The sequence below is a fragment of the Phalacrocorax aristotelis genome, chromosome 2, assembly GCF_949628215.1.
Source record: "Phalacrocorax aristotelis chromosome 2, bGulAri2.1, whole genome shotgun sequence".
NCBI lineage: Eukaryota > Metazoa > Chordata > Aves > Suliformes > Phalacrocoracidae > Phalacrocorax > Phalacrocorax aristotelis.
In genome coordinates this window covers 146453906-146477910 of record NC_134277.1, presented here as the reverse complement: position 1 = coordinate 146477910, position 24005 = coordinate 146453906, and the positions used below count along the sequence as shown (strand labels likewise).

At 40.0% G+C, this 24005-nt stretch overlaps 1 protein-coding gene across 5 annotated transcripts in view; it reads left to right on the top strand.

The window, feature by feature from the left end:
• Nucleotides 1-24005, top strand: part of DPYS (dihydropyrimidinase) — a 108296-nt gene that overhangs the window by 4920 nt on the left and 79371 nt on the right. For all 5 annotated transcript variants that reach the window (XM_075085587.1, XM_075085586.1, XM_075085585.1 and 2 more), the window contains 6 exons: nt 1572-1751; nt 2910-3099; nt 8304-8460; nt 9462-9603; nt 12826-12968; nt 22921-23128. In XM_075085587.1, coding sequence (XP_074941688.1) covers nt 1572-1751; nt 2910-3099; nt 8304-8460; nt 9462-9603; nt 12826-12968; nt 22921-23128 — 1020 coding nt within the window. The remainder of the gene's footprint in view (nt 1-1571; nt 1752-2909; nt 3100-8303; nt 8461-9461; nt 9604-12825; nt 12969-22920; nt 23129-24005) is intronic.

Below are 24005 nucleotides of genomic sequence, written 5' to 3'. Positions count from 1 at the left end.
ACTTTGTGAAGGGAAAGCTCTGCTCCTGAGTGACTGCAGTAATAACCCCCTAAAGTAAAGTGGAACTGGAGCCATAATTACTTGAATGTGAGATTAACTAAAAAACCTTTTTGGAATTTACGTATATGAGAATCGTCCTTGTTGTGTGAATGTTTGCTGATAGCCTGAAAGCTTTACTGAATAAATTAACTTCTCAGGTGCTTGACATCTGTCTGAACCTGACCCAGGTTTTACAAGACCACTTTGGATCCTCAGAGAGCATGCATCAGTACATAGATATATTAAATAAATTCCATTTTTAAATATGAGTATTCCCTCTAATTTTTAACTTTTAAAATATATAAAACAAAGCCTTCATTCTGCAAACACTTCATTTTGGTATTCTGTGTACTGAGCATTAAATAGGCTGGCCCCAAATTGTAGCTCAAAGCAAAGACATGAAATAAATTCTCCAGTGAAGTTTGAGGAATGTGCATTTGAAACAGCCTTAGTAGATCTTCTCAGAATTTAAAGTATTGATTAAAGACATAGATTCATTACAATGCCTTCCCATAGTCATAGTAATTAGTGAAGAAGAAAATAAATTATGTGCCTCTATATTTGTGCCATACCAGGGCCTTGTGTCAGGTATTTATCTGTTTGATAATTTCCACTCAAGATATGCTCCCATTCCTCCTCTGGATAAGCCCAGAAAATTTCACTGAGTTTTTCAGTCTTTCACCTTTCTTGGGCAGATCCAACTAAATTATTAGAGAGAAGATGAAAAATAATACTTTACTTTTTGAAAGGAATTAATCCCATGAAAATTGTAATAACATCACAGATACATGCCAATTACTGTCACTATCATTCTAATGGGATGGGAGAGACAAAGTTAGGTAATGGATAGTTCTAGCTAAGCAGCTGCACAAGAAACCTTTGGGCTAAAATCTGCACCTTTCTTTTGTTCTTTCATTGGGACGTAAGGTTTGCTGGGCTTCGCAGACTCTAGCAGAAACAGGGAATCCTATCAAGGAGTACATATAAGAAAAAAACAGACTTGCATCTAGAGTTTTACAGCCATTTTGTTTGACAACAAAATATTTCAAAAGGCTGTGTGTTGTTTAGAGTCAGGACAAAGCTCTAGGAGATAAGACCTTTTCTGTCACTGTTATTTGTCAGAAGCTGAAGCCTATTACAATCCAATTTTGAAAATAAATTTTGCACAAATCTTCATACTCTAGAAATTGGATACATTGATTGTAATATTGGACTGGGTGTTTATTTGGAAAAAAATTCTGCTTCACTATCTTTTGTAAAAAGGATTCCCTTCCTGCAATTAGCTTGTGCCTCCAGAATCTGCACTGCAGTGGTACTGATTTATGTACTTTGAGAATCAAGTTGATACAAGAAGAACAGTATCAATTAGTCTTTAAATCTTTAAATATGTGACTTAGGCTTTCTGGACTGAACATATGCTTGATGGGTGAGTAACGGCTCACCCTTCATACTTACAATTCCTTTATACAAAACCATTGACAGGTAAAATATATTATTGCTGGTTGTTTTGAAAATGGCATATTGTATTTCAGGTGAAGGAAGAAATGAAAAGCCTTGTTCAAACCAAAGGTGTCAACTCCTTCAAGATGTTTATGGCCTATAAAGATCTGTATATGGTCAATGATGAGGAGTTATATGCAGCTTTTTCCTGCTGTAAGGAACTTGGAGCCATTGCTCAAGTCCATGCAGAGAATGGGGAGCTAATTGCCCAGGTAGGCATTTGACATTTTTTCCATCAAAGTCAGGAATATAAATGGTCCTGTTACCTAAGGACTTCAATAGATATATCGGTACCATCATTGTATCATAGAGAAAGGCTTTTCTACCCTATTTTACCTCAGTGGAACTGAAGACAAACATCTTGTCCAAGATCCTAAAGAATGCTTGTGGTGGGCTAAGAAATTGTAATCTGGAGTCCTGGGTTCAGGGTAGACAGGAGGCAAATAATCCTGTTGTAATGTTATAGTTGCAGTATAATATATATACTTGCAATATAATATGTATACTTGACTGACAAAGAAAGCATCAGTCAGAGCCTTACCATTGACCAGGTCAAATGGGGAGCACTTGGCCAAGTATTTAGACGTCAGATGTGTGATGCCTCACCGTAGGTCTCTCCAGACATAGTCACCTCATCTAACAGCACAAATCCAGAAGTACAGAGAAAGCTTCACTGACTGGGAACAAAAGTCTCAATGTCTCTCTATGCATAGTTAGCCTCAATTCACACTGAGTACTGCCATCTTAGTGCTGTGTGGAGGCATTGGGAGTATGTGGGGAGGTCTCATATATTGGAAGTACACTGATATTTTTTATTTTCTTCAACTATTCTAGTCAGTAGTGCTTTGACTCTGCCCCAGGTCCCATAATGGAAATTAATTTATTGCTATGTAATCTCAAATCAGCAAAGGACAAACCCCAGGAATAGAGTGGGGACAAAACCTTATGCCTCTTAAAACCTTGGAGCCTCATTCAGAGGCTCTAGATGTGTGTCTTTGTGCTTAGTAAGGGTATTTCAGATTTTTTCCAATGAGGGGTTAGTACTGTCGTCTCAGTTACTGGTTGTGACCATTTAAGAGTACATATTGAGAGAGAAGTAGGATTTTCAAAAGCGGTGATTTGTCCCTGCAAGCCAGTGGAGCATGTTCCCTGAATTCACTTACGTATTCTGAGACCTCTGTTTATGGAGAGATATATTGGATTTCAGATAACACGATAATAACTTCACTTGAAAAAAATGACAACTGATTTTTTTTTTTCTTCTCAAAATATCTGCAGTGGCTGGTTTAGGATCCATTTGGCTGACAGCATGTTCACAACACCATGGCTGCACTTTAACTGACTCTTACGTGTTTTTGTATGGTGTTCAGGGTGCAAAGAAGATGCTGGCAATGGGAATAACTGGCCCTGAGGGGCACGAGCTCTGTCGTCCTGAAGAAGTGGAAGCTGAAGCTACGCAGAGAGCAATTACCATAGCAAATGCTGTAAACTGTCCCCTTTTCGTCGTCCATGTAATGAGTAGATCTGCAGCAAGAGTGATAAGTAATGCACGAAGAGAAGGTAAAAGTCCTAATTCTTTTATGCTTGGGCAATGGCATTGGAGGAAGGGTCATGGAAAACCAAACATTGTCCTACTTGTCAAGCATGCCATAACCCTCAGAACACGGGTGAATTTCTTGGAGTGGGATGCCTAAACTCTGTGTGTTGTGGGGCCGGAAGGGAACTAAGCAGTGTGGAAGAACAGCAACTGGGATTGAGACTTTCCCTTCTGCCCAAAGCCAACTTTTTTCTCCTTCGTACTGTACCTCCAAGGTCAAAGTGACAGCCAGGACAGCACTATTGCATTACAAATGATGTTGCTAGTCCAAGACAATATATGCTCGGCTGTTCCCTTCCCTTGTGTTATAGTCTGCAAGGTACTACCACCAGAGAAATTCTACAACAGATACCACAACATGTTCTTACAGACAGTGCCACGGCATGACCAGGGCTCTTGTTCACTCACTGGGCACTTAGAAATCATGGTGGTGATAACAGTGTCTGAAAGCCTCAATTCCCTCCAGGGATGGGTTTCTCAGGTCATGCACTGCAGGCAGGGTTCATAAACAGTTCTGGTCAGCCAAGGGAGACTGACCCTCCTGACCATCTGTTTAGCAGGCTAGAAGCAGCCTGAATCATGTAGGGATTCAGGATGTTTCACCTCCTCATCTGTAAGTTCATCCAGAGCAGCCGGTGGAACCACAGCACTGTGAGGAGACATTATATCAGTGAAAGGAGCTGGGCAGAGGCCTGTGTTTTGGAGGACTTAAAACTTTATGGAGTATCTGTCCTTGTTATCTTTTTACATCTCAGCTTGTGTTCATCTGACCTAATCTGATATGATTGCATACCTCGGTTTCCTTATTTCTTGACTTTAGATAGTGCTTACACTGGGGGAGTAGATTATTAATAGCAAAATGCAGAGTATAAGAGCTTGAGGAAAGTGCCATCAAAACCAACATGATATCATTGTGCTAATAACAATAGATAAGTTTATGTGGAATATATATTGATTATGACTTCTAGTAAGACTTAGCAGTAATTCAAGTTTATAAAAGAATCTATCACAATATTTTTTACCAGCACATCTTTTGGTACTGTGCTATATTAGATTCCTCCACTAGATGACAGTGCTGCTGGTAATGTGGATTATATCCATCAGTGTATGGTTGTTTGTACATTCACAGGCATGGTGTCAACAATAACTACAAGAAGCTGTAACAACAGTTAAAATACCCAGATTAAAGATGAAACACTGAGAGCATAAAAGAGCTAAGAGAGGTGTAGTGTTTTATAAAACAATATTCAAGTACAAAATTCTATGCTGATAGTAAATACTGTAAAATATGGTTAGGCGTGTGTTGTAAGAATAGTCTGCAGTGCCAGAATGATAAGTGACTTGATAACAGTATGTTTCTTCGATGTGTAGAAAGAAGAAATTGGTACAGCTTATGCTTATTGTGGTGCAAAATGGATTTTATAGCTTCCTGGGTTCATGCAGTCAGAATCTGTGCCAAAAGCAATGGTTCACCATTGCTCCATTTGAGAGGGTCAAAGACAGTATCTTTGCAAGAACTGTTCTTGCTCGTCTCAGTGGGCTGCTTCTTCACCTCTGGGCAGAACATGATCTTGAATCTTGTTAGAATAGGTAGAGGAACTCCCTGCTTCCACAGAAGGCTAGTCTGATATCAATGTGTGCTCAGCTTCATTCCCTTGAATGGGAAGTCAAAGAGGATCCTCTTTTTGCTATTGTGTGTCTTCCTTCAATGAGAAGACAAGGCTTCACAGCACTGGTGTCCAGCTGTCCAGTCCTTGTTCAGACTACCTGATGTGAACTTACTGGGGAAAACTAATGTGGCCCTGTCACCCATTCCCTTGGACTACAGGGAAGCAAGGCTAATAAGTTGTGACATCGGGATATGTGTCTTATACTGCCTCCCACCGGAGATCATGCCCCTTTGCCCATTTAAATGTGCTGTTACAGCTAAGGAAATAAGGCATTCTAGCACAGATTAGAGCTGGCAAGCTGCATCTTACTAAAAAGACAGTTTTTAAAAAGTTTCTCCCTTCCACAAAAATATGGACTTGGTAAGATTACAAGAAGTTTGCTGAGACTTATAAAGTTGGTACCTCCTACCATCAGTCATGGGTTAGATCTGCTCTTAGTGAGAGGAAGGACATGTCCGTAGCTGTGGGTATACAGACCCTCAAATTGATTCTGACCACAAAAGTGCAACTAAAAATGCCAATTTTTTAGCTGGCTCATGCAGGACAGCTCAGGTCCAGACTGTAGATAGCCTAATTGATGCAATGCTATGGCTGATTCAATAAACTCTGCCTTGCAGTTCTGCTTCTTTCAGATCATAGCTGGTCAGTGAGTATCTTTGCCCTGCATGACCTTATCTTAAGTGCTTCTGAAACTTTTAGTAGAATAAGCACACAAGGACCAGTTTTTCAAGCCTGTAAATGTTAATTGGTGTTTCTCAAGATTATAACTTTCTTTAAGTTCTGATAGGTGGTAAAATAAATTGCAATTGCATGTTCTCCTTTGTTATAAAGTAATTTATGTGAAAATAGCTCTTGCCAACCAGTTTGGGCATCTGATGAAGAAGTCACAAAATCCACAGCTATTTTGCAGCAGCTCAGAGATGTCAGGAAGACCAAACACTTTCTGCTTACTATTCTTATTGAATGCAGGAAAACTTAACAAATGGAAAAACCTGATTTATTACTGCATTACTCCAGTTTTATGTCTATAGGCAGAAGCCAATTGAGTTAAAAGAACCTTAATGCAGAATTTCCTTGTTATCAATCGAGCTAAAAGAGCCTTAATGCAGAATTTCCATGTCATTTAGATTAAAGCAGAATCTTGATATTATTGCACCTTTCAGTCTGCCTAGTCATGGTCCAAATGAAACACAAGAAATTGCACAGTCAGCAGAAGTGTCCAGATGTACTCTGTTGAAGCTGTAGTGTTCAGTTGCAAAATCACTTGAGGAAATAACTTGTACCCCTTCCCACTCATGGGAATGAGGGGAGCTGCTCAGGTCAAATTCTGACTGCAGAAATACTATCAGCTGTGGTATGTGAGTTAGAATCAAATCAGAATATACAACTGTGAGCTTGGAAAATTCTTTTCATTTTTATGTTGTGAAACAGAGATAACAAAACAATTTACAGAAGCTAAACATTTTCTCCTTATTATTTTAGCTTTCATCATTTATAGCTATGTCCTAATGATTAATTGTTTAGGTTTGGATGGCAGTTTCTTTAGCGTGTTTAGATGCAGTAGGAAAGACACACACTACACCATACCACACTTCCTTCTCTCCCAATTTCCACTGACTTTGCTCATGAAAAATCTGTCAAAAACCTAACAGGTAAATATAGGAGATTGGTTATGTAAGTAGGACTTTTTCTGTATATATCTAGGTTTGCGGCAACCTGCCCTAAACACTGTGTTTGGAGTTGCCCAAGGAAGGCCAAGATCCCCTTAACTCCTGCAGCAGATTTGAATTAGGAAAACACTAATCTGACTCAAACCTCCTCATTCACTGAGTTGACATATCACTTACATGGATGGCTTCATCTCCAGTGCTTTGGGTTTTGAAAATAAGATGCAAAAATCAGCAAATAACTGCTTAAGTCATGATTTCCAGTTCAAAAAATGCTGGTGGTCTCCTTCTGAGCACAAGTGTAAAATATGTAGGTAAGTGGGTCTGGAAACTTAGAATGCTCCAAGCCAAAGTGTCAGTATCAGACAAGCACGTACAGCATGTTGGAGCATGCTGAGATGGTTATAACAAATTAATAATGCTGAAAAGGAGTCTTTAGGTTGTGGCAGACATTATGCTATGTAGTACTTGGAGTAAATGTACAGTATAGTAATGTCAGGGCAGGTCTTGTAGAAATAACTGTAGAACTATGGAGTTTAAATGGTATGAGGCTTTTTTGCAAATCTAGCACAGAAAATTTAAGGAATGGCACTACTGCAGTGGGAAACATAGTTTGAAAAGAATTGAGCTCCTCAGTAGCTACCTATGCTAGTGTAGCAGTTTTAATTCAGTAGGTCACAGAAGTACCAGAATCTAATGTGCAGAAAGAAATTTGCAAAGGTTTGCTTTGCTGTTTTCCAACAGTGCAGCGAATGCCTGACTTACACGCAGAAAGCCAGAGAAAGGTCACTGTCTTGTATCCTGGAGCAATTACCAGCTGAGCCCTTGCTGGAGTAATGTAGTGATAGTTCTAATAAGAATTGTCCCTGGAGTGAAATCTGGGATCCATAGCAAGATACCCATTGTCTGTGGGGAGCAGAGGAGGGAGAAAGGTCTTGCTGGGATCCAGCATCAAGCAGCCTATGAGTGGGTGTGTGAGGTCCCAGCTCACTCTGGTTCTCTGGTGACCATCACAGTCAGGGGCATTACCACTTGTCACCTACAGAACTGCAAAGTGGCTGGACCACCTCCTCAGGGAGTGAAACATCTTGTTTCATCTCCCTTTTTGTTCTGATGAGTTTCAAACCCGTGTTTCCTAGGAGGGAAAAATAGTCAAAATATGTTAGCTCTATACAAAGGCTAACAGCCAGGCTGGGTTGACATAATCTTCTGAGGAATCTGGAATACTGTGCAGCAAAGAATTAAAGATTAAAATTTGGGGAAAAGACTTTTTAAATTAAATTATTTATACTTTTTATTTGGGAAATGTTTTTACACTCTTTACATTTATATCTGGTGCCATATTCTTCTTTGTAGAACAATTATAGCCTGACAATTAAAAGTACCACCTTGCAAAGTCTGTATGCTGTATGTATTAACTTACATTGTTACACAGTCGATAACTTCAGAGCTCCAAACAGGTACTACCAAGAAATATATGGATCTTGAATACAATTACTGCAACTGAGAACTGTGTTCCTTTTGAAATCTCAGTCACATGCCTCATAAACAATATGTAAATGCCATTATAGCTGTCAACAATTTAATTAAAAGGTTTGCCCAAGAAATGTTCTTATGAGGAAATATATTGTGAGATCACCAACAGAATATTCAGAACAGAGATGTTGTGTTATAGCTTAGTTTATTATGTCCTTCCATATGTTGGTGTTTAATTTGAAATGCTGGTTCAAATTTAAATCCATTGCCTCCAAAAAGATCCAGAACAGAGAAAATACAGGACATGCATTTTTATGTTGTTTGATGATGATACTATTACTTTACATTTTTCAGGAAAGGTGGTTTATGGGGAGCCTATTGCTGCTAGTCTTGGCACCGATGGCACCAACTATTGGAATAAAGACTGGGCTCATGCTGCAGCGTATGTCATGGGACCTCCACTGAGACCAGATCCCTCTACTCCTGGTTTCCTCATGAACTTACTGGCCAAGTAAGCAGATGAGCAAACAGTGACAGCTGATGCCTAAATACACAGCAAATTCTGTCTGGACTGTATAATAACAGGTTGATGCCCTTGAGATTTTTCTAAGTACAGAATGTTGCATTATCTGGAAGGAGAAATGGAAGGTGAAACCATAGATGAAAAACGTCTTTTTTGTTAAGGAAGTTAGAAAGTGTTCAGATTTTGTTTCTCTGAACTCTTGTGGCCTTCTGTCCCTGTTTGATTTTAATCAATAAGCCTTGCCTTGCTAATACTGCAGCAAAAATTGAAACATGACGAGGGGGACAGTAACGCTGTAAGATGGTCAGAAATGTGTAAGAAGTGGGGTCACAGATGGAAGTTCTGGGTTTTGTTGTCAGCTGTCTTTTTTACTTGAAATTCACATGCTGCATAAAAACTAAGCTTGCTGACTTCTGAAGGTATAAAATGGCCACTTTATAACATCTCCTTCAGAAGAAAATAGGAACAGAAATATCCTACAGATACTTGCAGTTAACAAAATGTGTAGTTTACTGGTATTTCATTACAAATATAGCTTAACTCCACAAAAGGGTTGAATTTGACCAGAGTCTGTGAAGGTATGCCTTAGCACTGACTGATGGTTGCGCAGATCCACAGCAATTTCACAGGGTATGTGGAGTAACACAGTCTAAAATTGCTCTAAGCGAGGATGGAAACAACTCCTTTGCTCTGGGCAAAGTGGGACAGTCCTCCATTTGTGGGACACATTTGACATATCCAAAGTAAAAGTGTTATTTTTGATGCCTGGCTTCTTCTGAGGGGGTTCTGAAGAGAAAACTGCTTCACAGGGAACTGGCTGTTACTGTGGAGCTACTCTTGGAGGGTGTGACTGAAGACAGGCTAGCAGGGCATATCAGTTTTTTCTTGAAGAAGGGATGGGTGGATCTATTCCAGCCTGGCAACAGATTTTCCTATGTGGCACTGTCTTGTACATACTCTGGTTCATAATGAACTTTGTTTCTCCATAGTGATGACCTATCTGTGACAGGGACTGACAACTGCACCTTTGACACATGCCAGAAAGCTCTGGGGAAGGATGACTTCACAAAAATCCCTAATGGAGTGAATGGTGTGGAAGACAGGATGTCAGTCATATGGGAAAAAGGCGTTGTAAGTAATCAAGATGTCTGAACATGGAGGTAATTGATTTCTCCAACAAAATATCATCTCAGCATCATCAACTCTCCAGTTTTAGCAAGTGTATTTATCATAGGATAACTCCTTTGATCAAACATCGTAAGAATCCCTACTCTCACTTTATGGTCCTGGGAGATGATAGAAGAAGATTCTTAGTGCTTAAAAAATAGTACTAAAGAATCATTTCCATCATGTAGTGGCAAAGGACTGCTATTGTTTCAGTGGTAGTACACAGCACATTTACTTGCAGCATTTTTTTCATCAGATGAAAGGAAAATAAAAGGAAAGAGGTGCCCACAGTTTCAACTTGGTCAGTTCTGTATTTTTTTTCTCTTTGATGTCTTTCAAAGGTAGCTGTTGGAGGAGCTTCTACACTGAGTGTGTGCCTGTCAACTTCTAATTTGTGTTTTCAGTCAGATGAAACAAGCTAGAGATAAGTTCTTCTCTAATGCATAGCTTAGTCCTGTGATATGAAGAGATGAGCACCTTCAAGTCCCATTGACTTTAGCTTCTCAGTGCCGTCACAAGAATGCTTAGCGCTTCTCAGGACAATGCCCTTCAGGCTTTAAACAAATATAAGTATGAAAGCCAGTGGCCAGGCTTTTTGGATATGGGGTGGTCTGATGAGGGTGGAGGTGAGGCAATCTGGTGAGGGATTACTTAGGCTTACTGGGTGTTAGGTTGCTCTGGCTAATACAATATTGTTAAGTTCTGGAGGTTCTAGTTCAACTTTGTAATTAAGTTCTCCTGCAGCAGTGAAGTCTTGTTGATAATGCACTGTGAAGCATATTTTCCACAGTAGAATTATCTACCTCACACATTTAGTAGGGATGTGGTTCAGAATCTCTCTTGTTTATCTGTATTTGGGATTCAGCTCCAGTTAGTATGTACAAAGCAGACTTCTGCTTATATTCACCTGTGGCATAGCTCTAGTGGCTGTAAACTGGAATATAATCTAGCTTGTGGTTAGTATGAAATGGAGACATGTATATGTACATCAGTGCTGCTTTTGATCAGTGTATTCTGTTGGGCAAGATAATTTTTCAAAAGGTTCTTAGATCAGTAATATCTGCCCTTTTCTTACTCATAAAATAGAACGCAACTCTGCAAGTTTGTCTGGAAAGCTTTCTTCCCTTCCCACACACCATTATTTAGAAAAGCAGTGTTCACCACTCTCATGGTTTAGCCCCAGTCAGCAACGAAGCCCCACATAACTGCTCGCTCACTCCACCCCCATGGCATGGAGGAGAGAATATGAAGAGTAAAAGTGAGAAAACTCGTGGGTTGAGAAAAAGACAGTTTAATAGGTAAAGCAAAAGCTGCACACACAAGCAGAGCAAAACAAGGAATTCCTCCAGCACTTCATTCCCATGGGCAGGCAGGCATTCAGCCACCTCCAGGAAAGCAGGGCTCCATCACACATAATGTTTACTTGGGAAGACAAATGCCATTACTCCAAACATCCCCCCCTTCCTTCTTCTTCCCCAGCTCTATATGCTGAGCATGACATCATATGGTATGGAATATCACTTTGGTCAGCTGGGGTCAGGGTCCCAGCTGTGTCTCCTCCCAGGTTCTTGTGCACCCAGCAGAGCGCAGGAAGCTGAAAAAGTCCTTGACTATTATGAGCACTATTTAGCAATAACTAAAACATCAATGTGTTATCAACATTATTCTCATACTAAATCCAAAACACAGCACTGTACCAGCTACAGTGAAGAAAATTATCCCAGCCAAAACCAGGACAACCACTTTCATTATGCTTTTCTTCTCAGATGACTGCTCACAGGCCACTATACAAACACATTTTTATAGAACCGTTAAGGTTGGAAAAGACCCTTAAGATCATCGAGTCCAACCGCTAACCTATTGCTGCCAAGTCCACCACTAAACCATATCCTCAAGCACCACGTCTACCCTTCTTTTAAATACCTCCAGGGATGGAGACTCAACCACTTCCCTGGGCAGCCTGTTCCAACATTTGACAACCCTTTCGGTGAAGAAGTTTTTCCTAATGCCCAACCTCAGCTTCCCCTGGAGCAGCTTGAGGCCATTTTCTCTCGTCCTATTGCTTGTTACTAAGGAGAAGAGACCGACCCCCATCTCGCTACAACCTCCTTTCAGGTAGTTGTAGAGAGCAATAAGGTCTCCCCTCAGCCTCCTCTTCTCCAGGCGAAACAACCCCAGCTCCCTCAGCCGCTCCTCATAAGACCTGCTCTCCAGACCCTTCATCAGCTTCGTTGCCCTTCTTTGGACACGCTCCAGCACCTCGATGTCCTTCTTGTAGTGAGGGGCCCAAAACTGCACACAGTACTCGAGGTGCGGCCTCACAAGTGCTGAGTACAGGGGCACGATCACTTCCCTGCTCCTGCTGGCCACACTGCTCCTGATACAAGCCAGGCTGCTGTTGGCCTTCTTGGCTGCCTGAGCACACTGCTGGCTCATGTTCAGCTGGCTGTCAACCAACACCCCCAGGTCCTTCTCCTCCAGGCATCTCTCCAGCCACTCCTCCCCAAGCCTGTAGCGTTGCATGGGGTTGTTGTGACCCAAGTGCAGGACCTGGCACTTGGCCTTGTTGAATCTTATACCGTTGGCTCTGACCCAACGATCCAGCCTGTCCAGGTCCCTCTGTAGGGCCTTCCTGCCCTCCAGCAGATCAACACTTCCACCCAGCTTGGTGTCATCTGCAAACTTACTGAAGGTGCACTCAATCCCCTCATCCACATCATCAATGAAGGGCCCAGGGGAACACCACTCGTGACCGGCTGCCAACTGGATTTGACTCCATTCACCACCACTCTCTGGGCTCGGACGTCTAGCCAGTTTTTAACCCAGCATAGAGTGCACTTGTCCAAGCTGTGAGCAGCCAACATTCTGACTCCTAGCTAAAAATTTTTATTTCAGTTGACTTGGGACGGGATTCACAGAGTGTTTGTCTTTAAAGTTGTTCTTTTTTCCCTTTGCTGTGGGGCAAAGTAAGATAGTTACCCTATTCAGTGAATGTACATTGCAGTCTGTGCATCTGAGAAAAATAGTTACTTTTATTTCTTTTAAACTCTTCAGTATGACATTTAAAAACAAATTGATGTGATGTTGGTGGAGCTGTCACTCATCCTAGCTTTTTGAACAATGGGAACATTTTTTTATTCCATGTTTAAAAAAGTAAGGAGTTTGCTTTTGTGTACTCTTCTGCAGTACAGTGGAAAAATGGATGAAAACAGATTTGTAGCTGTTACCAGCACAAATGCAGCAAAAATCTTTAACCTTTACCCGAAGAAGGGGAGAATTGCTGTGGGTTCTGATGCTGACATTGTAATTTGGGATCCCAAAGCTACGAGGTATGTATGTGTAGTTATTTTCTCCTATGCAGCCTCTCTGCAGGAAAAAATATCTCAAAGCCTCTGTACAGCAATAAGCCTTTGGGGTGAAGTTTTGGTGGTTTTCAACAGCGCTTCATGTGAATTATTTACAAGTTATTTGTCTCCTACAATACTGTATGTAAGCAGAGATATTTGATTGCTAGATGGACTTTAAAAAATTCTCCTAGATTGCTGACCAAGTGCAAAAATAACAAGGTCTGTACATTATGCTACAAGGGCTTGGTATCCTAAGAGTAAAAATAACTACTTTGGCATCTTAGAGTAACTCTGTTAAGTGCTAGCATGTGTTTAGCTTCCTCCCACAGCAAGGAGAAGGGAGGGAAGCCTGTGTTCCTGCGGGATGACCCATTGCAAGCTTGTGTTTTGAACTTACAGCTACTTCAAACATTTTCAAAGGTGGTCAGGATGGGTGGTGAAAGAGGGGGGTCTTGCCCTCCTAATGTCTTCTCCCTAGTGGATAAATCAAATCTAGTGGTAAAGCCAGGAGAGAACTTAGTTCTGAAGTTCAAGCTGTGCATGCTTATGCTTTTATTTAAGGAGTTTTCTGATTTTGTGGACAGTAGGTCTGCTAGAATAAAGCTGCTCACACCAACAACAGACGCACAAAAGGTGTGCTGATGTCTCACCCTGCATGACTTGATGTCATGCCACATTGTTACTACAAAGGGCATGGAGTGTCTTTCTGGGAACCTCAACTCACACAGCATACTGTGCGTTACAGCTGATTCCTGTCTTCATGTATATTCACACCATCAGCCAGCTCCATCCTTAGGCCACTATAAACATCTCAAGAATTATATGTCTTCAGTCTTGCTCTGGCTCTTGTGCCCACCCTGGTCTTGTTTAAACTGCGTGGAAATGGTCTGGCAGCTGGCTGTCATAAAGCCAGCTCACCTGGGTAGTTGTCTTTCTCAGCTGAGGTGCCTATGGGCTGTGCGACTGCACCTCCACTGTTCAAGTGCTGAGCAGGTTAGCTTAAACCTGCAGGCACTTTAACAGCTGAGTCTTGCATCTGACCACATCCAGCCCTACACATAGCAGCAGCAGCAGGTCAGGAGGTGTGCTGGGATGGTGCTTTTGTCTTGGGCTCAGCTCTAGTGAACAGTGTGAACATACAACTGCCCTGAAGGCACACACCGACCCTTCCTGAAATCTCTTTATCAGTGGCAGCCAAATAGTAAATCCATAGAAGACAGCAATCATTAACCCCAGGTGAGCTAGGTGAGCTTTGTGGGGTGTTGGGCATGATGACAATATGGCCAGCTTTCATCAAGGTGTCACAGTGTTTGGTGTTGTTAAAGCCTGAGCTGTTGTAACTCAAATGGCATTAGAATTTCAGCCTTTGTTTTTTACATAAAGAGTTGAAGACTCCCCTCATAGTAGAGGAAAGTTTTGAAACATAACTGGGCAAGTCTGATTTTGGAAGCCAAATGGAGGAAAAGAAAGCTCTAATCCTAGATTTACCTTACACAAACAAAATGTTCTTGACCAATCTCCTGGTTTTTGAATTTTTGATAATGCAATTCTCACTCATTTCAGTATATTCATAAGCACAAAGAATAGGTGAGAGTGACAGGAAAAACATTGTGTTTTAAGCTGCAAAGCCTGAGGGCATGGAGGTTACTATTCAGAAGTCCCACAAAAAACTGGCAGCACCAGCAAAAGAAGTTTGAGGAGTGTCAACCCCAATAAACATAGAGGCCTGCCCAGCACTGGGTCAGAGAGATTTTCATGTGCATTATGCCTTCTGGCATGTTGAGCAAGCATATTTTGAGATACTAGCAATGACCTATTTCAGGACAGTGGAGCTATGAACCCTGATTAAAAAAAGAAAAAACCTGAAGGATTCTTTTCTGAGCTCACTTCTGCTCTGCCTGGGGACAAATTAATCTAGAAGGATAGCAGAGGTCTGACATTTTCCTCAAGGTGCTTTGTCAGCTCCTGAAATTATTTATCCTTTTGCCCCCCCAACATTCCTTCTCCCTCCCATCAGTCTCTCCTGAGTGCCCTAATTGCCTTTTTGACCACTGCAGCTATGAAGGTGCAGTTTTCCTTCAAATATGTTTTTCAAACACTAAACTGTATTTTCATACTGAGCAAGCAGATTTTAAGTTCAGCCAATACCTTTTTTTCTGATCTGGTATTGTTCCCATTGTTTATCCCTTTGGCTTTGCTGGGAACAAGCCTCTCTGCAGGTATAATTTTGTGAACTCATAAGTATAAATAAATTTCACTAGTGCTTGTCTGTTCATTTCACTACAAATCCTGAAGAGGGCACAAAGAGCCCAGCAGAAAAAAAGGATCTAGCTATTGGACTTCAGCCATTTAAGATATTACACAAGGTGCAGCCTCATGTACTTTTGTTGACGCTGAGGAGTGATTTTGAATTTCACAATAGGCTTGTTCCTTTTTCTTGCAAAGTCCTTCCTCTTTTGAGCATGACTTTTTTTCTTGTTTGTAAATCTAAATCTTCAAAGAGGAAAATACAATTTTCCAGGTCTGATCTGATCTGATCTTAAAATACTGGCTGATACTAGCCTAAAGAGTTAGACAATTGCTGAAGTATTGTTGTGAGGAACTGGTATTATCACAATCTGTCAGAGGAATTTTATAAGGAAGATTCTGAAGTAATGCTGAAAGGTAGTGAAGCTCTTCAAAATACAAAAACTTACATCCCTACAAAATCAGCTGCATTTTCCCTCACACATCATTGCACAATAGAAACATGTTGGGTGCTATCTGGGCATTCAGGATTTTCTTCTTCTCAGCTGCAAAAGCCTAGTGAATTTAACCTGAGTGCTGTGCAAGCTGGGAGGAATTGCAATTCAAAGTTCCATTTCCAGCACTCTGCTGCTTTAGCTGAGGCTTTCCTTCTGTAGGTCAGCTTCATTGACTGGCCTATTTCTGTAGCATTTTCTGGTAATTTCTGCAGAAAATATTATATGAACAGTTACCAGATTTGCTACTGTATATAAAGGCTTCTAAATATGGGCTTTAGTGGTTCTTCATGAAAGCAAGCAGTATTGGGAAGAAACACAATAAATGTATAAATTCATTAGAAACTGCATTAGAGAAGATGGGGTGTGAGTTCTGCCAGGTTAGGTCTATTTCTTAGCTTCCTTATACTAACTGAATATTCATTAAGGAGAACACAAATAGCAAAGGGACCTGTTGCTTTATTGAAGCCATGTGCTACCAAACATCATCTTACAGACCTCAACACCCTCAGCATCCCAAGTACAGCCTGTGCACACACGGTTGTTTTGTGAGGACTTCTTGGAAAAATGTATGTAGGCAGCAAATATGTACTCACTGTACCGTCTTATTTTAATCCGTTCTTTGATCAAGAATGTTCACTGACTTCTTTCAGCTGCACACGAATAATATAACAGCCCCAAGTCTGTGAAACAAAAGCAACTGCAAAGACTGTTCCAGAAGAAGAGGGCAGAGTAAGCAAGAAAATGGGAATGTCACCTGTCAGCAAGTCAGTGTCCTCTATAGTTGATGCCTTTAGCTGTTTGAAAGCAAGCAAGAAGACAAAATCTCTAGGACTTGTTTCAGAAGTGCTCAGCAAGGAATCTAAATGCTGCAGTACCCCATTCAGACCATGGCAAGAGTGGCACATCCCTTGAAAGTAGGGGCTGAAGGTGCTAAAGATCTTATGAGAGACATATAGCTCCTGGCAGATATTAGGGCTTAATAAACTCACTGTAGCCTGTCGGAGCCTTGCAAATAAGCCCTGGATTAGGCCCCAAAGGCAAGATCAAACACCTGTAGGGATAAAAAGCCCACCTTGAATGGAGTTTTAACTTTCTAAATCCAGCCACTTCATTATAATAATACACAGTCTGTGAAGCTTGAGCCACCATTTTTTTTCCTCTCACAAATATAGCCTAAAAGCTACTTTTGAATGCAGAGGCAGAGCTGGTTGTGCAGGGATCAGTCTCTCACCCCATCCTCCTTGGGTTCCACTGGGGTGGCCCTATTTGGCAGGCCCAGCATATGACCCACGTGTGCCAGTGGAGCTGGGCTCAATCCTGAGCACAGCGGTGATGGCTGCAGACCCAAGCGCACAGCTGCTGGAGCAGGGTCCCTGATTAGCAGGCCAGGCAGGAGTCCTGACGTGAGGAGGAGAGGGAGGAAAAGGATGTGTTACTCTGTAATCTACCTGCTATGACATGACTAGGGAAGATGTGGTTTCTAGACCATTTCCTGCGTTGTTTATGCATGTTAGAAGAGACAGTGACTGGATGCAAATAAGTGAGAAGTCAGAGTGCCCCAATCTGCTGGCATATGTTCCCTCAATGTCTTTGTTTGTGTGTAGATATGTTCACAGATAAATCTTTTGCATTTGTTAGAATGGAAATCTGCAGCCTATGTCTGTCTCATTTGTAGTCAAGTCTTCAGCCCCAGAGGCTTAAGTGGGGACAGGTTACAACATTTCAGCACTCTTTGCCAAGCAACTGCCTGTAATCTTTTATAACATGAAAGAGGAAGAAACTGAGATTTTAGCAAATGATTAGAATAAATAATGCTGCAACTGTCTTACTCCTTTGATGAATGAGCATAATTTTGAATACTGAAAAGATTCTAGACACAATAAGGCAAAATGAAATAATGTGGCATACAAATATGTGTGCATAGAACAAATATGTTCTGGCATTTTCAATAGCCCCATATTCTTTTTCACAAGTGCAAGCCTATGCATGCATGAAAGTATACTAATTCACTAGAATGAGAGTTCCTATCAAAGGCCTGTTATCTCAAATTAAGGGGACATGGAGAAAGAAACAATAGGCACAAATTAAAATACAGGAAATCCCATTTAAACATAAGATATAACTTTTTTTTTGCTGTGCGGGTGATCAAACACTGGCATAGGTTGCCCGAAGAGATTGTGGAGTCTCCATCTTTGGAGGTACTTAAACCTGACTGGACACAACCCTGAGAAATCTACTTTAGCTGACCTCGATCAGAGCAGAGGGCTTGGAATAGATGATCTCCAGAGATGCTTTCCAACCCCAGTGACTCTGTGGTTCTGTGAACTGTAACAAAATAAGCCTTTCTGAGAAAGCATGATGTACGTTTCCCTAGTAACTTGCTGTCTCGCAAAATGTCAGCTGCTCTCTTTAGATAACTGAATCTTAGAAATGTTACCAAAAAAACCTCTTTCTTATTTTCTCCTTATATAACCGTGCCTTTTCCTCCCTGGCAATCACTTCCAGATCTTCTTAAGTCATTGAATAGACTCATTTGTATTTTCCTCTTTTTATGCTTTTCTGCAAGCTTTATTTCTCATTACTGTTTTTATCCTGCCCATTATACAGTTTGACAATTTTCACTTCCATCCAGTATCAGCTCAGAGTGATTGATAGGACCAGACTGGTGGTATTGTTGACAAATGAGTTTCTTACCATAATCACAAAAATAATTTTGTTGTCATTCTCTACTCATCTTAAAATGATGAATTTTAGGAGATAAGATTGCATGAAATAAAGATCCCATCCCTCAGATAAGTCACTTTGACTTGGAGCTCGCAAACATTGAATTCCTACCTCATCTTGCATCTGTTGTTCTATGCACAAATCTCCTAACTTCATATGGCTACTCAAAGGCAATGCTTATTTAAAGATTAGAAGGCTGGGAATACAATTTTATGAATACTTGCCTGTATGTATTTGCATGTGCAGTTATTGTAATACCTTAATATAAAATAGGCCCTGGGGATTTTAATCCACATTATAGGCTTATAGCTACCATTTTTTGCACATGGATTTTAAGACTTTCTCTTTCTTCTTTTTCTTCTCTTTTTTCCCCCCTCCTTTGCTTTCCTTTGTAATAAAATTGACTCTTTAACATTAATGAAGTTCAATTTAATGATCATTATAAATGAGTGGTGGCTCAGGATGGCACAGAAAGGTGAACCACTGGTTTATTTTTTTCTAGATTTTAGAAAAGCAGGTTAACAATATGGAGAGTTCAAAGGCATCTGAAAGTGATGTGAAGAGGCACCTTGCAAAGACTGATACTATCCTCAGCAAACTGGCATTTCTCACCTACCCCCAGCTCCGAAAAGCTTAGAGATACTGAACTGTAAGCACTGAGAGAATTTGCTTACAGCTCAAATAATCACTTTTATATAAGTTGGTTTTCTATGGCAGCTGTCAACAGACAAGTTGTTCTCAACAATAGACTCAGGTTATTTTAGCTGCCTTTATTACTATGTTTTAAATTAATTAAGTATTTATAAAATAGGTGTCCTCTACTGAGATGTTGAACAGCTATTCTTGCCTAAGGGCTGGTGACTACAGAATTCATTCATCTTTCTGTGCCTGGAATTTTTAAAGAAAACTATATGAGGTATGCATCCAATTTCCATCGAAAGTAATTAAATTCTTCATTTCTTATGCTCCTCTTGAAAATTGCAGTGATACTCCTCACAGCAGTCAAAGTTTAGGTTCCAGAGATTGCTCTATTCCGACATCCACCTTCACTGGGCTGATGTAACTTCATGTCTGAGGGGTAGATGATTACTCTAATACCTAATGGCTTCCCTTCATCCAGTTCCCTCTCCTGCCTGCCTGTAAATCAGTATTTCAGGCTCCAACTGAGACGTAGACGTGTTTATGAAGCTCCTGAGTTGTGTTTGACTTGAAATGAAAACTGGTACCTTTAACTCCCTAACAAAACTTCAGGTCATAACTTTTAAGCTGACCACCTGTATAGTCCTGAATTTCACTGTATAACTTGCTGCATTTACCTATTCTGATGCTGTTTTCTAAATTTCAAACTTCAGTTTGTAGTTTACATAGATATAGTATTCTAGGAGTGGCAGAAAAGCCCTTTCTCACATAGAGCATAAATAAATGCAGGATTACTGGTCACTGAATTCTCACACAGTCAGAGAAAATCTGGTAATTGCTCTTAGACTAAAATAATTGTTGTTTCACTGTAAATCAGTTGGACAGAAGCACTGGATTGAAAAAAGACAATTCCAGAAGCAGTCTTCCTCTTTGATACTAGAGGAATATCAATTTTTATAGCGATAGCCTAAAACCTCTTTGCAAGACAGGTTTATCAGAAGGAGCTGAAGTGAACTGCGTGGAAACACTGATGTAAGTAGGAACAAAACAGATGTATTCCTGTGCCCCCTGCTCTGGGTGTACCTGCTCAAGCAGGGGGGTTGGACAAGATGATCTCCAGAGGTCCCTTCCAACCCCCGCCATTCTGTGATTCTGTGAAAACAGGGCCTGATATCTTTGCAGTATCCTCTTTGTAGAGGAGAATGTTCTTTTAAATGTTGAAGTAATCATTCTGATCTCAGTCTCCATTTGAGAAAGGGTTATCTGAAACAAGAGCCACTGTACTTTATAAGCAGAATTAGAGAATTTTATAAACTTTATTAAAAAAATTCCAATTTAGTTTTTTGAAGCCTGGAGTCAGAACCTGCTTTCTCATGTTGAGCAATCCCTTATGTCAAACATCACTTAGGATGCTGTAGACAGCTGTTACATTATATTTCACTACCACAGCAATCTTAATTTCTTAGATTATAAGTGGGTTACAGCCATTCTTGCCATCAGCCGAGTGGCCAACAGTGTTCAGACACTTGGAGCAAACACTGGAATTTCACTAAGGTCCCCAGCAAGCCGCCTGCTACTGAAATGGCTGATACAGCAGCAAACATTCTGTTGCCTAAGGCTGCTGGGTTGCGAGCTTCAGACCCAAGCATGCCATCTAGTTCTGTTTTAATTGGTGCTCACTTGCTAACTGAAACTTTCATTGTCATTGATAATGTCAAAGGATTAAATCTAAACACAGATGAATTTTGGTGATCTCCATCAGGGAGAACATGCTTCACCTTCAGAAAGGGCAGTGTGAGCTAAGGCTTGTTTAAACAGAAGAGTTATAAATGAGTTCTATACAAGTTTGTTGTTGATACAAGCTCTGGGAAAAGTGTTTTGTATTGTAAGGTTTATCTGTACAAATTGATATTTCTTTTAAATGTGCTAACTTCCATTCATTTTGCATCTTTTTATAAAGGATGTACTTACCTCTGAGGCATGTTTACTTCTAGTGATCCTGCTCTAGCACATTTAAACAGCTCGCATGTTGAACTGAAGGATCATGCTTATTTTTCTGTTCATTTGCTCAAACTACCTTTTCCATTTTTCTCTTTGTGTCCCAGTGCTTCTGTGCAAATAGATACGATGTATACCCAGAGAATGCTAAAGATAATTGTATTACAGTTGTTCTTACTTAATGTTCTAGCAATTACCCATAAGGGTAATGAAATAAGCTAGAGGAATATGTTCACAAACCGTAGGACTATTATAACACCCATGGATAAACTTGTTCGACAGTATTCATAGGATGAGTGAATACAAGAGAGGTCTGACTTGTACTGATCACTCTTTCTTTCCACTGTGAATCTACAAGATGATGCTGATACTGGTGAGCAGGCATGTGCAAGTTTTCTGTCCAAGGTGTGCTGAATAAGGAAAAGTTTATATTCCTATGGGCCGATTTGCCATAAAGTGTATTTCCATATATACAGCCTTTGACAAGTCAGTTGCCACCAAGATTTAAATGTAGCGCTTAGTAGAACCAATTTCTCTTAGTTCAGCAGAACAATATGAAAGGAAAACTAAGTATCCTTCCACAAATTCTTTTTTCTTCTGTATAAGGAATAATTTGAAATGTTTGATAAATGATTACTTTTGAAAATGGTTATACTTCAAAAAAGATACAGATTTTGTTGTGATTTTCTCATTTTGATAAGGATGTTAACTAAAGTTTTAAAAAATTCTTCTCCAAATAGATCAATATTTTAATCTATTGATATTTCATATTAATTCTGAGTTCAATAATTATTTTGCAAAAGATGTAGGCTCTGGAATAATGTCAATACTATATATGCATGATAGGTTTCTGACTGTGTGAGCACCCATTCTGGAAAATTCTGACTGCTAGCCAAAAGCATGAAGCTTCCTTCCTTTCAGAAATTACAGATGGCAATAAACTTATGAACTCTCCAAACTGCATATATTTAAAAAGAAATCTGCAGATTGGAAAAAGGAAGTTAATAAAATAATAAAATTCAAAATCTTGTGACCCATTTTAGATACAGTAGATAGTAAGTAGCTCAGCAGGGAAAATAGATAGTAAAGGAAGTACACACAGCCTACACTTCATGATGCTAATGTCAGCTCTAGCATTGGCTCAGCCTTTAATGTAGCCAGTTAGGACTGGAGAAATTGGCTAGAAAAAATGGTGATCATAAAGAATGAGATCCATGCATAAAGAAAGCAATAATACTGTAGCTCAAATTAGTGCTGTTGATGTTGTCATTATTTAGCAGCATCAAGATATTTGGGCTGTCGGTCACTGGATCAATCCAGGTCACATTAAGAGTTACCAAAATTCATTACCATCTACTGACTTTCCAGTGAAATAGTGGTTGGGTTATCTGTGATCTTTGAAACACTGCAGCCACACTTTTCAAATTTGAAATTGCAAGTCATTCTAGCTAAAAGGTCAGAACTTTTTCTGACCTTATCGTGCATAGATATTTGCTTGACATGGCAGAATGAAATCATGTTATCCAAATAAAATATTACAACCTGATTTTTTCCCCCACTAATCTCTTTCTAGTGGAAAATTTTGCATTTCAAGGCTGCAAAGTTCTGTCCTTTTGACTCCCTCTTCATTCTTTTGAAATGCAATTACTGTTCAATGAAATGTTAATGCTCTACCCTATTTTTACAGCTGTTCCATGATGTACTGTACAATGTCACAGTTTAATAATGCTGCTAAATTTTCTTCCTTTATCAATTTCTCAACATTTTATAATGAAGTAAAATGAAAGGATCACAGTAATTTTGGGTGTTGTTTTGTTTTGTAATCGCAGGACAATATCTGCAAAGACACATCACCAGGCCAACAATTTCAATATATTTGAAGGAATGATCTGCCATGGAGTACCAGTTGCTACAATTTCAAGAGGCAAAGTGGTTTATAAAGGCGGAGCTTTCAATGTCACAGCAGGAGAAGGCAAATACGTCTCCCGTCCACCATTCCCTCCATATGTCTACAAACGAGTCAGACAGCGGGAGCAGGTTAATTAAACTAATAAATCTCTGTAATGCTTTGTACAACATGAGGATAACTAGCTCTTGGGAAGAGAGGTTTGGGGATTTCATGGTAATTTCCCTTACTAATCAAAATCTGCCAAGGTGGGAGGAAAATGAAACTAAGGACTCAATTTTTATTGCTCTTTACCTTAGAGAAAAATATCATAGACTAGTTCCCGCTCTTAGGGTAGTCTGTACGGCTCGTAGACTAAGCCTGGGTACTTTTTAAAGTAAACACATCCTACCTGCAATAAAAGTGGACAAAGTCTTGCTCAAGGGTAATCTGACTAACTGTTAGATTTCGTCACTGATTTCACTGAAAATCAGAGAGGCTTAACAGTATATGCAGGAAGAAATCTTATACCGAGGAAGAGATCAATAATTTTCTAACTCTTTCATGGATCAGGTATTTGGAGCTAAACCCTGTAGAATACTGAACACTTGGCTCTGTTCCAGCAAGAATGTGTTAAAAGCTGAATGTGTGCAAAGTGCACTGCTGGACCAAGCAAGATATATGTGTTCAAGCTCTGTTTTATATTTTTTTAAAAAAAGAAATTTTGCAAAATACATGAAGATTGAATTTTCAGTGCCTAATTACCATCCAAGCATTTATGCAGAATGCTTTTGAGTCCTTACTGTTACTTATTGTGGATAGGATTTTCAAAAGTACCCAGACTAAGAACATTTGAAAATCACAACTTGAATCAGTGGGATTCACTGTAGGATCTAAAAGTTGAACCAGACTAGCATCCATGTGAGATATGGCCCATCGAAATGCCTCAAGATAACTCTGTATATTTCTTCCTGCTTTTGTCCTGATGGACTAAGAAAGGCATGTAAAAGTGGCTGAGTGAGGCTTTTC